This window comes from Cyprinodon variegatus, unplaced genomic scaffold (assembly GCF_000732505.1).
Source record: "Cyprinodon variegatus isolate N-32 unplaced genomic scaffold, C_variegatus-1.0 Scaffold1182, whole genome shotgun sequence".
Classification (NCBI taxonomy): domain Eukaryota; kingdom Metazoa; phylum Chordata; class Actinopteri; order Cyprinodontiformes; family Cyprinodontidae; genus Cyprinodon; species Cyprinodon variegatus.
In genome coordinates, this window is record NW_015151635.1 from 190,209 (window position 1) to 202,544 (window position 12,336).

At 38.3% G+C, this 12,336-nt stretch overlaps 1 protein-coding gene across 1 annotated transcript in view; it reads right to left on the reverse strand.

Annotated features, from left to right (window-relative positions):
* The window catches only part of LOC107101988 (dual specificity testis-specific protein kinase 2-like), a 44,967-nt gene that overhangs the window by 12,454 nt on the left and 20,177 nt on the right, over window positions 1-12,336 (reverse strand). The window contains exons 5-7 of the mRNA XM_015401096.1: window positions 8,589-8,735; window positions 6,025-6,107; window positions 2,464-2,548 (exon numbers count right to left, since the gene is read on the reverse strand). Coding sequence (XP_015256582.1) covers window positions 2,464-2,548; window positions 6,025-6,107; window positions 8,589-8,735 — 315 coding nt within the window. The remainder of the gene's footprint in view (window positions 1-2,463; window positions 2,549-6,024; window positions 6,108-8,588; window positions 8,736-12,336) is intronic.

A 12,336-nucleotide genomic window follows, 5' to 3' on the forward strand; every position in this document is an offset into this window, starting at 1 on the left:
TCTTTTCAAGCACACAAGATTTCGAAATCTTGTGAGGCACTCCCAGCAAAAAGGCTTTGTTTGGTGGTCTGGTAGCTGTTTATTTCTAGCATCAATTACGAGATTAGAAATTCTACCAGATAAGGGAATTTACGCAAGCAGGAGTGAATGAATAGTGGGTTAGTGTGCTCATAACTGTTGATTTGAGGCAAAGAAGAATTTTAAATATTTTTCCCCATTATACCAGATAAATGAACCAGTTCCAATGGCAATGAAACTATAGCAATATTTACACTACCTTTTTCAAAACGTGCCGAGAACGATCCAAGCACGGTAACCAAGATAACTGCAGAGTGTAAATGGAATGCAAAACTGAACCGGACAGTGCCAGACACAACAGAACCGCGCTAACATGGTACTTGTTCATCAGTAGGGCTCAGTTTAGGCTCGGTTCTCTGATAACAAGGAGCACATGAGCAGACCGCATCATCTCCTATTTACAGTCAGCTTCCAGTAGTTGGCAGTATTGCACATTAGTAAGTTGCTTGCCAACCGCCACAAAACAGAAGAAGAAGAACTGTAAACATCGGCCGTTTCTCAATATGTGTACTTGTGCGTTCTCGTGTGCTTGTGAAACATCATCAGCCTAAGCCCTAGCACTGTTCCAATTCACAAGAACAGCAGAGAATGGACAAAGTCCCCGGATGTTGTTCTCGCCCCTCCCTATTTACCAAGCATGCATCAGAGCAGACTTGTCCGTTCTTGAGATTGACAGCTGTCCCAGCATGCACTGCGACAGCAGCAGCATTAAATGGAGCACTCACAGAGCTCAGAGTATTATGTTAAAAGTTCTGTTTTCTGTTTCTGTTGTTCACTAAAGGTACTTTTTAGATTATTCTAAGCGAGAACATTATACTTTTAAACCTCACTATATGGTCCATTTAACGATTTAATGCGATATTTAAAAAACAAATTCCGAAGTTGAGAGGACGGCGGCAACAAGCGGACTTCCGAGGCTAAACGCAGCCAGTTCTAATCCCAGCCCATGTGCAGCAGCCCTCTCTCAGCATAGCTGAGTGTGAATTACCGCTGACTCTGATGGCGGTTTTTTGTTACATTTGGCAAAATGTTGACTTGATTTGTGTTTGTCTGACTTTGTTAATCATTATTCACCCAAAAAAATGAAAAAAGTAAGAATTTATTATCTAGAGACTATTAATAACAGGAGGTGAAATGCAGCTCCAGACGAGCTGAGCGTGTGGTGATGTCACAAGTACACTTCTGTTCCAACTGACCCATATCTATGCTGCGTGCTCCCGTTCTCCCTGAGTCCAGACTTTCCTGTGTTCTTCTCAAGAACATACTTAGAGAGGACACAAGTCCGTACTCACGTTCTTGTGAATTGAGAAACGGCCAACAATTGAAATCTTCTCAAGATTACACTTATTAAAGGGCTTTTAAAGAGCATGGTGCGACCTGGGATGACGCCAAGACTGAGGCTGTTATTGCGATTTGGACGCAAACCAGGCAATGTTGGACCGAACGAAACAAAATCACATAAGTTTTCCTACTAGAGAGGAGTAGTACCGTCGATCAGCAATAGGAGGCGAGGAACCGTGCTAGCGTGCTGTGTAAATTGTTGTAAGGAACTAAGCTCGGATAACTGATCCAAGCTCAGTCCGAACTCAGCACAGATTGGTTTTCAGAAGGTTAGTTTCAAAGGAGCTTTTGACACAGCATAATGCTGCCACCACCATGATTGTAAAGCTTGCTACTTCAGTGCAGGTTTCTTAATCTATCTTTTATCTATTTATCTAAAACCTTTATGTGGAAGGAATTAGGCTTGTCCAAATGGTTATCTGCTCACTTCAGTTATGTCTGAAGGTGTTTACTTTGGAGCAAGAGCATCTTTCTCTCGTCACCCTAAGAGTCCGTGACGATTACTGGGTAGCTTCATGGGGGGGCGGAGCTTTTCCAGCAGTTTCTTGTTGATGCCAGACTTGCTTCTTGGTGGTTTCTGGCTAGTTTCCGAACGTCTTTACCTTTCTTTATTTTTTCCCGGGGAAATGAATTTAGATCTTCTTCCAGAAGATAAGGTAGATAAGAAACACCTCTGATCTGATATCTGGCATGTACAATGTTGTTTAAAATGACGGTCTTGATATTAGCAGGTTTTTATTTTTATGTCTTGAATTGTATTTCCCATCCCAACTCTAAAGCAACACTTGTTCACCGAGTCCTTTTGATTTCCCAGTATTTCTGTAAACAAATCTCTGCTATGCTTCCCTGCTTAAATCCTTTTAAAGGTATAAGACTTCAGTATTTGCAATTTAAAACACTCATTTAAATATTCATGCAAATCTATTATGAATTTTACATAACATCAACAATACACTCAAATAGGTGCATCACTGTCTACATTTCCAATATTTTATTATTTAGAAGTGGGATACAAAATGCACTTTGCACTAATAGTGACTTTACCTTCTCATTATAAGGTTCATCTCTCAACACCTCAGGAGCCATCCAGAAAGGAGATCCAACCACTGAAAGCTTCTCTCCTTCAGCACTAAATAAAACAGATAAAAAGGATGAAAGCTTAAATTCTGCATCATTAGACTGATGAAAGAAATTATCTGGTACAGAATGTAAGCACAGGTACATTAGGAACTGGATGTTCTGTTTTGCTTGGACACTCCTCTGTTTAAGCAAGAGGAGTGTCCAAGGAGCCCATTCATGTTTCAAACAGACCAGAGTTTTAACTCTAATTAATCCCAGCTCTGAGAAATCTTCACTTTGGTTTCATTTAGATCTAAAATGGATTTATTTTAATCAGGTGCATCATATCCAACCTGCAGCGTAAAGACAATTACAATGCAAGTATCTATGTATATAATGGCTTCTGTTTATGTCTTTTTGTTAAACTTGAATGTTTTTTGTTTTTTTTTGTTTAACAGTGTCCTGTCGAGCAATGTGGCAATAAGAATAATTGTCTTCATGCCAAAAAAAGGGCCAAACAGATTTCAGTGGCGCAGTACGGCTATCGCCATAGTGTTCCGCTTGATTTGTGCATGTAAAAAGCTTTATTATGAATATGCAGGGAGTATTACAAATCATATGGACACTGCAATGTAAGTAGAACAGGATGGGAAAAACAGAAAAAAGGAGAAAAGATGAAAGAGAGAAGAGATGAAAGGGAGAGAATGATAAAACATTTGCACTAGGCGTGTAAAACACACCCATCAAGGCGATTCGATTCAGTATCAATTTCCTGACCCAACAATTTGATTATTTTCGATACTCAAAAATACACCATGATTCGAATAATTTACATTTTTTTCCCCTTACAGGCTAGACAATGTTTCAATTTTGAAATAAATCAATGAAAGCTGTAATATCGTTACGCATTTTATTTGAGAAACAACAGCAAATAACAGAAGTAGCAAAGTTGTACTCCACCTAGGCCAATGAAAACGTCATTTACTGAAAAATAATGTGTTTACATGGGTGTGTGCAAGTGGAAAGAGAGTAGTGGCTAAAGGAAGCGAGGTAGGAGGGCAAAACAGGTTTAGCGCCACCGCAGCACGGGAGTCAGAATTACGTCCAGGAGCAGCTGGATAAAAATAGTCCAGAGAAAAAAAAAAACATGAACCGATATTCTTGCGGACGCGTCGATGCATCGGATTGTCGGCCGTTGGATCAGTGCATCAATACAAAACTAATATCATTTACACCCTAGTCTGCACCTGCAAGGAGAGATGTACAAAAACAACAACATACTTGAATGTTTGAGATCATCCGGTTTCAATATCGCAAAGATCATAACTTCAGTATTCAGATGATGATTAGATGCATGAAGGAAACGCCATTCTCCAAACCATCCAGGAAAGGAAACATAAAACTAATAACTAATATTCTGCTGAGATTTTTTCACATTTTCATATTCAAGTCTTTGATTAGGGAACTTGAAAACCTACCTTTGGACGCTGAAACTTTAGCTCAGGGTTTCTCATTTTGTTGAAAGTTAAACACTGACAATGCCTGAGGCAAGTGGAGCCTTAAGTGCATTAGATGTTTTTTTGGATTCTTGGTTTTGCTCTTTCTAGATAAGATAAAGAAGCATTCAGGGTAAATCTGACAGGGTGCCACTCCTGCATAGTTTCACCACCGTTCCATGTTTCCTGCACCTGTGGATAATGGCTCCTATCGTGGTTCGCTGGAGTCCCGAAGCCTCAAAAAATGGATTTAAAACTCTTTACAGACAAATCAAGTTACTCTGCTTTTCTTCTCTTTGTGAAATTCTTTAAAATGAGGCAATACGTTTGTTTTTTTTGAGATCTTTTAGCCAACTTTATGTTGTCAAACAAGTTTGAATCTAATTATCTAATAAAACATTTTGTTTGATTACAACAGTTAAGTGTTACAAAAAAAAAAAAACAGAAACAGACAAACTCTGTAGAGGCGCATCTATATTTTTATATCACTGTTTACAGCCTAAATCTTTGTAGTAACACTTATTAACCTCGGGAGAATACCAGAGGACTTAACTGGGACGTTCATTTATAACTGTGTTCTTAAATACATTCCAGAGAGATGAAAGCAGACTCCCTGCTTCTTTATATTACTGCAGGATTATAAAGCAAAAACCCTGGGCTGGCAGGATCCTCCTGCAGAACACCGAGGCAGAGAATGTGAAGAGTAGAGGCGGCTTTTAGTGACCTATGTGCTAATAAATAACCCCGGGATGAGGAGGAGGAGGAAGAGGAGTAACTGAGCTGAGGCTGCTGTAGGAATGAAGAGCTGACATCAACAAAAAGATGATTAAGGAAATAAAATTCTTAAAGTGTGACATGTTTTCTCTGAGGGAACCTATAATGAGTGTCCTTTATTTGAAACATAAATAAGTATTATAAATAGATTTGATATTTAACAACAAGGTGGGAAATGAAGACAGGAATAAGCCTCAATAGTTTTTAGACTAAAGAGCAGATTAGACTTCACCAACCGCACACATCAAATGTCGCTTGCGTCTGGTCATGAACCAGTCTTGCTGGTATGCTTCTGCACCGTCGATCTGGAATTTCTAAGCACCCACAGCAGTTTCCCGCAACTTGCGAGAACTTCGGCAGGATGGTCACAAGAACAATCGTGCAAGTGGATTTACTTCCGAACCTCCTCGATCAACCTTTCATCGTAGTTATCCATTGTTCTTATTAATCCTCGGTTTTTAAAAATGGCGCGCCCCGGCACAGAATCGAGAAGGACGACCACACAGACAGCCGGAAAGGCATACCAAAGACCAACCAGAGCTGCTTTTTGTCTGCGCATACCCACTTGAATTCTGCGCGGGTTTGCGACCGTCCGACATGTAGTCAGGATTTTTTTTTTGGTGCACAACGACGGTTGCAGAGCCTCTGCACAGAGACAGATTTGACGGTTGGAGAGGCTATGCGTCAGAAGCAGAAGTTGGCCTTAACAACCTTTAACACACATTAGGGAGATAAAACAAAGCCGGTGTTCTGTCAGATGAGCATACCCCGTCAGCCCAGCATACCCATAGTCAATACCCGTTTATCTCTTTAATTTATCCTTTTAGTTTTTTATGCAAAATACACTTTAAACTACCTGAACAGGCGTGTATCCCTTTGGTCATGTACAAAAAACTATTACTTACTATTTGGTGTTTTTTGAAGCGTATGGCGATCTAACCTTAAATTGTCTTTTTTTTTGGTATGTGAATAAAGAGATCCGTGGCTGTCGAGGTAGTTTAAAGTCTATTTTTAGTACAAAACTAAAGGGATAAATGCAAATATGACGTCTTGCGTATCTTGTGTATTGACTATGGGTAAGCTGATGCTGATCTGATAGAACAGCAGCCTTCATTCTGAGTCCTCTTTTATATTCGGTTTTCTTTCCTAATTTGTTTTCTGGGAAAGAAACACGTCATTATGACTGAAACCTAAACTATGACTATGCCTCTTCTAGTTTTTATTTCTATACTGAAAATTCTCCCCTATGTCCCACAATCACTTTGACTCTTCTTACAGTTTGTTGGGGATCTTCTCTGCCAGGCCGAAATCTCCCACCACTGCCGTGTAGCCGTTGTCCTCACACTTGATTAAGCAGTTCTGTGAACACAGAAACCCCCAAAAACACAGAACGTTACCGGGGGAAGTTGCAGCACACAAGGATCAAAAAAAAAAAAAAAAAGAGCATTTTGTGGCTTTGGATTGCCAACCAAACCTATGGTTCCTATTTAGAGTAATTGCAGTGAATTTCAAGCTCAGATGCTTCCTTCCTCATGGGCCTAATGTAAATAATCAACCACTAACAGGAAACTCTAAGCAGCAGAGCAGCATAAGCATGAATGATGCTTTTCTTTCAGACACTAGTCTCTATGATTAATAATCATTGCACCTACTTAGCTGAGCTTCATATTATCGCCGCTTATAGCCACAGCTTGTTTATAGACAAGGTTCTAAAATAGACTTTGTTTATGATCCATGCATACTGTACAAGGCACAACTTAAATCTCATCATTCCTTCTTTCCAAACTCAGTCATTTGCTAAAGTCAAATACTGTTAGCTTCTCTGAGAACAACATTTTTATATCCTATCTGAGGAAGTTAAAGCCAAATGACTTTAAATGATTTGATGAACTATAATGTTTGTAAGTCTATTTAGCCCCAAATTACTAAACAAAGAACATTTAAGGTTTTCCTTTACAGATAAAAGTCTGGGTTAATTTCAGCTTTAAAAATTAATATTACACCTTTAAAAAGAAAAGCTGAAAAATCTCAGAAAAACTTGTTAACATTGAAATTTGGTCACTATCTGCATTAAGGACAGAAACACCTTCTAGTTGTGAAAATCTATTTTGAAAGAAAAACATTTTTATTGGCATTTTTAACATTTTTATGAAGGTAAGTTGGGCATTTCTTTTTTTAATACTTGAGGTTTGCAGGATCTGTTAATAAAAGTTGCTATACTCTTCTGCTCTGAACATAACTACTCACTTTCTTACTTTTTTATGACTTGGAATCTTAAATACATCAAAATTTTACATTTTGGTGTTTTTTTTATCTTATAAAAATATCTACAGCTCTTCTGTTTTAATCTCCAGGGGTAAGGGGGAAATGGCTGTGTCTGGGAAAAAAATTGCTAAAGCATGGATAAAGGATTTCTACTGTACATCAGTGTATGCTTTTATTTTGGAGGGGCATTGCTTAATTTTTTAACTACTTAAACCTTCAGTTTTTGATAAAGCTTATAGTAAGAGTGGCTCACGTTATCCTGAGCTATCTCTATAGTTATGCTGCTATAGGCTTAGACTGCTGGAGGACATAGAGGACTCTATTTCATCATTATGCTTTATTCTATCTCTATTCTCCTCCTCTGCAGAATCTGTTAGTTCAATCTCTAATGTTATGCTCTCTCTCCTTTTTATCATAGTCTGTACCATAGTCGTCTGTTCCTGTTTGGCTGTGACACCATCATGGAGAGAAATATCAGCTGTGCTGCTTCCATCAACACTTTGTATATAGATGTTGAAACCCAGTCGGCCTCAGCAGATGGCCGCTCACACTGAGCCTGGTTCTGCTGGAGGTTTCTTCCTGTTAAAAGGGAGCTTTTCCTCTCTACTGTTGCTACAAGCATGCTTAGTGTGAGGGATTTTATTTAAGTCAACAAATCGATGCAATCAACTGGTTTTCCTTGGATAAAAAACCTTTAATCAATCTAACTGTATGATCTGGTTGAACTGTAAAGTGCCTTAAGATGACATTTGTTGTGAATTGGCACTATAGAAATAAACTGAATTGAATTGAATTAAAGATGGAAATAATTTCCTGGGGATGCTACAAACATGTTATTCCCCAGAAATCAAACTGCATCCAATACATCCCAGTTATTTATTTAATTGTAGTGAACTGGGCTGTATGATTTGGTAGCAATTAGAACACATTAAACTGAAAGGGGTCACGCAGACGGGTAGCGATGCCCTGTGACTGCACCTCCAAGATAGACCAGGGCTCTATTTTGGTCAGACCTTCACTGGTATTCGATTATCTATGTATTGTTATGAGTCAGACAGGAAATGAAAAGTAGTGTCAAAGTGAGATAGGGCTGAAATTAAATGTTTTAAAGAAATTGGATCAGAGCCTGTGGAGCAGGCAGTGGATTTTGATGATTAAATCCTTAATTTCTTACAAATGATGAACAGGGATGAAAGGTGACACAATTTCTAGCCCCGTTGCCTTTTAGCATTAAGTCTTGGGTTCAAACCCCAGCCTGGGTTATTTCTGCATAGTCAGTGTGGTTTCTATCCGAGTAATTCAGCTTCAACCTCTGGTCTAGAAAGATGGTTCTTTAGTTTATTGGTATGTCTCTGTGTTGATAGACAGACTGTTACCTGCCCTTTATCCAATGAGCGCTGAGAGAGAGCCCTTCCAGGATAAGTGGGTATAAAATGAAGGAAGGATGATGAAAAAAGAGCTAAGCTGTTGTTCTAGTACCCTGGATTTTTATTTCCGTTTGGTCCTGGATCAGATCTGAACTTTGACTTTTTAACTGTAGAAGCTACAAACAATGACCAGTTAGCCTCAGCTAACCTTGGAGGTGAGGTCCCGATGGAATATGCCTTTAGAGTGCAAATACGCCACACCGCTGGCGATATCACAGGCTAGCTTCACCCTCGCCGGCCAGCTCAGGTGCTTGTTGCTGTCTAGAAGCTGCTCCAGGTTTCCTCCATTAATGTACTAAAAAAAAAAAAGAAAGGAAAAAGAAAAACAAACAAAATTTAACATGTGAAAGAAAAAAATGATTTCAGAATTCTGCCAAAAGTGCACACAAGTAATAATATGAGCCGTTTTATTTAAAACACACAGACACAAACTGTTCCTCATGAGCAGTTTCAATGTTTTATGCGTGTAGATTCCCTCCTACTCTGGACCTGTTTCTAATGGCAACTTTGGTAACTTGAAGGTGGAACCAACCGGTAAAAGTAAACTGCTTGTGATTGGCTACTTATCAGGAAATCCCACCTTTACTGTTTTGTTCTTGTTGCAACTAGAGCCATGAAGATAGGAGAGTTTAAACAAATCCATCTGTGACAATTGGCAACATTTAAAGAGCAATGGAGATGCACAGAGCTTCAGCAGTTTGTGGGTAGTTAGCCGCTCATGCTAGCATTGCCATAGACAGTAGCACGCCATGGCAGCTGTGCATGGATGCATCTATAGTGTTGCATGGTGGACAGGTAAGGAGTTCAAAGAAATAATGGTTTACATCAACTTCTCAGTGGTTCACCCTTTTAAAGCTAAGTTTTGCAGGAGTTATAACCACGTTGGCTGCTGTTAATACCAATTAAGGTTATTAGTGTTTTTATATATGGAAGCCGAGAGCGGTCGTGTCCCTCAGATACTTTTTCATAGTGGTTTTCTCGAGAAAACAAATGAATTTTCTCATTATAATGATGATTTTTGTGTGTTAAAACTGATTAAATCCTTCAATACCACAACGGCGGCAGAGGAATTATAACATTATTATTATTATAACGAGATAGTTATGTCGTTATCTCGAGAAAACAATTAATTGTTAAACCGTGATAATGAGATAATTTTGTTGTTATATCGAGAAGGCAAAGGAAAAATGAGAAAGTTCACTACGACTGCTCTCGGCTTCCGTAGTTATTATGTCATCAATTAAATGTTCATGTTTGTATCCTATGTAAACATAAATTGTATTTATTNTCGAGAAAACAATTAATTGTTTAACCGTGATAACGAGATAGTTATGTCGTTATCTCGAGAAAACAATTAATTGTTTAACCATGATAACGAGATAGTTATGTCGTTATCTCAAGAAAACAATTACTTGTTAAACCGTGATAATGAGATAGTTTTGTTGTTATCTCGAGAAGGCAAAGGAAAAATGAAAAAGTTCACTACGACTGCTCTCGGCTTCCGTAGTTATTATGTCATCAATTAAATGTTCATGTTTGTATCCTATGTAAACATAAATTGTATTTATTGACCTTTATTTAATCATGACCCAACTCTCTTATTATAACGATAGCAAAGCAACTTCAGGCTAATCTTTTTCTTCTTCAAGGGGAGAATTCCGACTCTGTTATCAACTGATAGCTTTGTAAACAAAATGCTAGACACTAAAAAAAAAATGCTTAACAGCAGATGATTAGAAACGTCGATGTCTGTTCAGCTGTAAACGAGAGTTCATTCAAGCCTCACTTTCCTTGTACTAAACAGTGAGGCTCCTGCTTATGACATATTGGTGGGGCTGATGGTATTAAATATGCTCGCATAATGCGCATGCACACAGAATATTACTGTATTGTTTAACATTCCCAGAACTGTATAGAAGAGGATAATCCTTTAGAATACATATTAAGATAGAACTTTAACTCTTTTAGATTTTGACTCTAAAAGATTTGTTTGCCTTCTCTTACATTAAGATGTGTTGTTCTATCAGATTAGCATACCCCATCAGACCTATAGTCAATATGCAAGCCGTCAGATTTTCATTTATTCCTTTTCGTTTTGTAAGAGAAATACACTTTAAACTATCTCGTCGGGCGTGTATCCCTTTAGTCATGCACAAAAAAACAATTCAAGGTCAGATCACCAGGCGCTTCAAATAACACCAAAAAGAAATTCATTAAATAGTTTTTTTGTACATGACTAAAGGGATACACGTCTGTTGAGGAAGTTTAAAATGTATTTTTCATACAAAACTAAAGGGATAAATGGGTATTGACTATGGGTATGTTGGTCTAACCGGGTATGCTTATCTGACAGAATATCATCATCACTGCAGTTTCAAAGAACCGTCGGGATGCGATCTTCGGTAGGATTACTTTTCAACCATTGGGGAACCTAAAAATAAAGTTCAGCCAACTTGATGGACTCTAACTGCGGTTAACACATGATGCATATCCTTAGTGGATGAAGTGCTACGGCTCACACAGGGTGGTAGGATCATTGCAAAAATGGATGACTGCCTAAAAACCCTCATCAGCAATATATTAATTGATATTTTAAGTACGGTAGTTATTTCCTGACACTGTGCGGCTCTACTTGCATTTAACGCCTTTCAGCCAAGAACTACACGTCTCTCCTGACTTGAAACTGAACCCTATTATATCATGCACCTAAATATACAGACTGACTGAAACTACACTGAAGTAATAACACATTTCACAGAGCACAGGACTGAGTTGTTGAAAGTTGAAAAATGTGTAGACAAAATCTACATCAAAAAGGATCAGGCCACTGAATGCTGCAGACATGACAGAACAAGTAGTTTCTCATATATAAACATGGAGTATCTGAACAAATATAGACATTAAATAAGAAGCAAAGAGATTCATTTAACTTCCTTTGGTTAAAAACAAAAAAAAATTGGGTTTGCCGCTTTGATCCTCAAACTTGCCTGACCTTCCTCCTGGCATGCAAACACCCTAATCCCATGTCACGTATCCTGAGCAGCTGTAGTTAACTAAAGAGAGCTGGCATGAAATAAAGAGATGGTCTGGTTAAGATGTGGTTACTGACTGACAGGCACAGAATTAGAGCAAAGGCAGCAACGGGTGGCGCTGGGAGGAGATCTCTGCTCTCAGACTCGTGTTGGTTTTACTGCTTTTCTAAAACACTTTGAATTGTTACTCTATTAAATTCCCGACAGCTGGATACAGATTCACAGTTTAAACCAGATATTCACATAAAATGTAAAACAACAAAAAACAAATAAAACAGTTATTGCTTCTCACTGTCTGACCATAAATCTGCTGCCTCTTTTATGTCAGGAAGGATTGAGATGAATTGTATTTGTCAAATGCCAGAATAACGAGAAGAAACTTTTATTGCTTTCTTCACATTTACAAATATTTCTTTAGTATTAGGAGGAATTGTCTTTAAATGTATGGAACTCTCTTTGAGGCAATATCTTACAATAATTTAGTGGAACGTTGATGTTTTCCCACTGACAGAACTAGTCAGTTTTGTAGGCCAACTTGCTTAAAACAAACTTTTCAGCTCTGTCCACATTTATTTAAACACACTTAGTGGTGGTTCTAAACCACATTTACGCAGTGAGTCAAGTTGGGACAAGTGTTTTAATGAGTGCACAGAACAAAATCAGGACAAAAATAACAAAACATTAATTTTTGAGCAGACTGACACCTCAGTAATTCAGTTAAAGCTTTGTGCTGATCACTCAAAACACTGACTTGGTTATCCTTAAAGGTACATACACTATGCAACCGGTGTTGATTTTCCAGTGAGGGCAAAAGTAAAAGTGCACTGTCGTAAATATGCTCAGCTGTTCTCCTGGTTTCTCCGT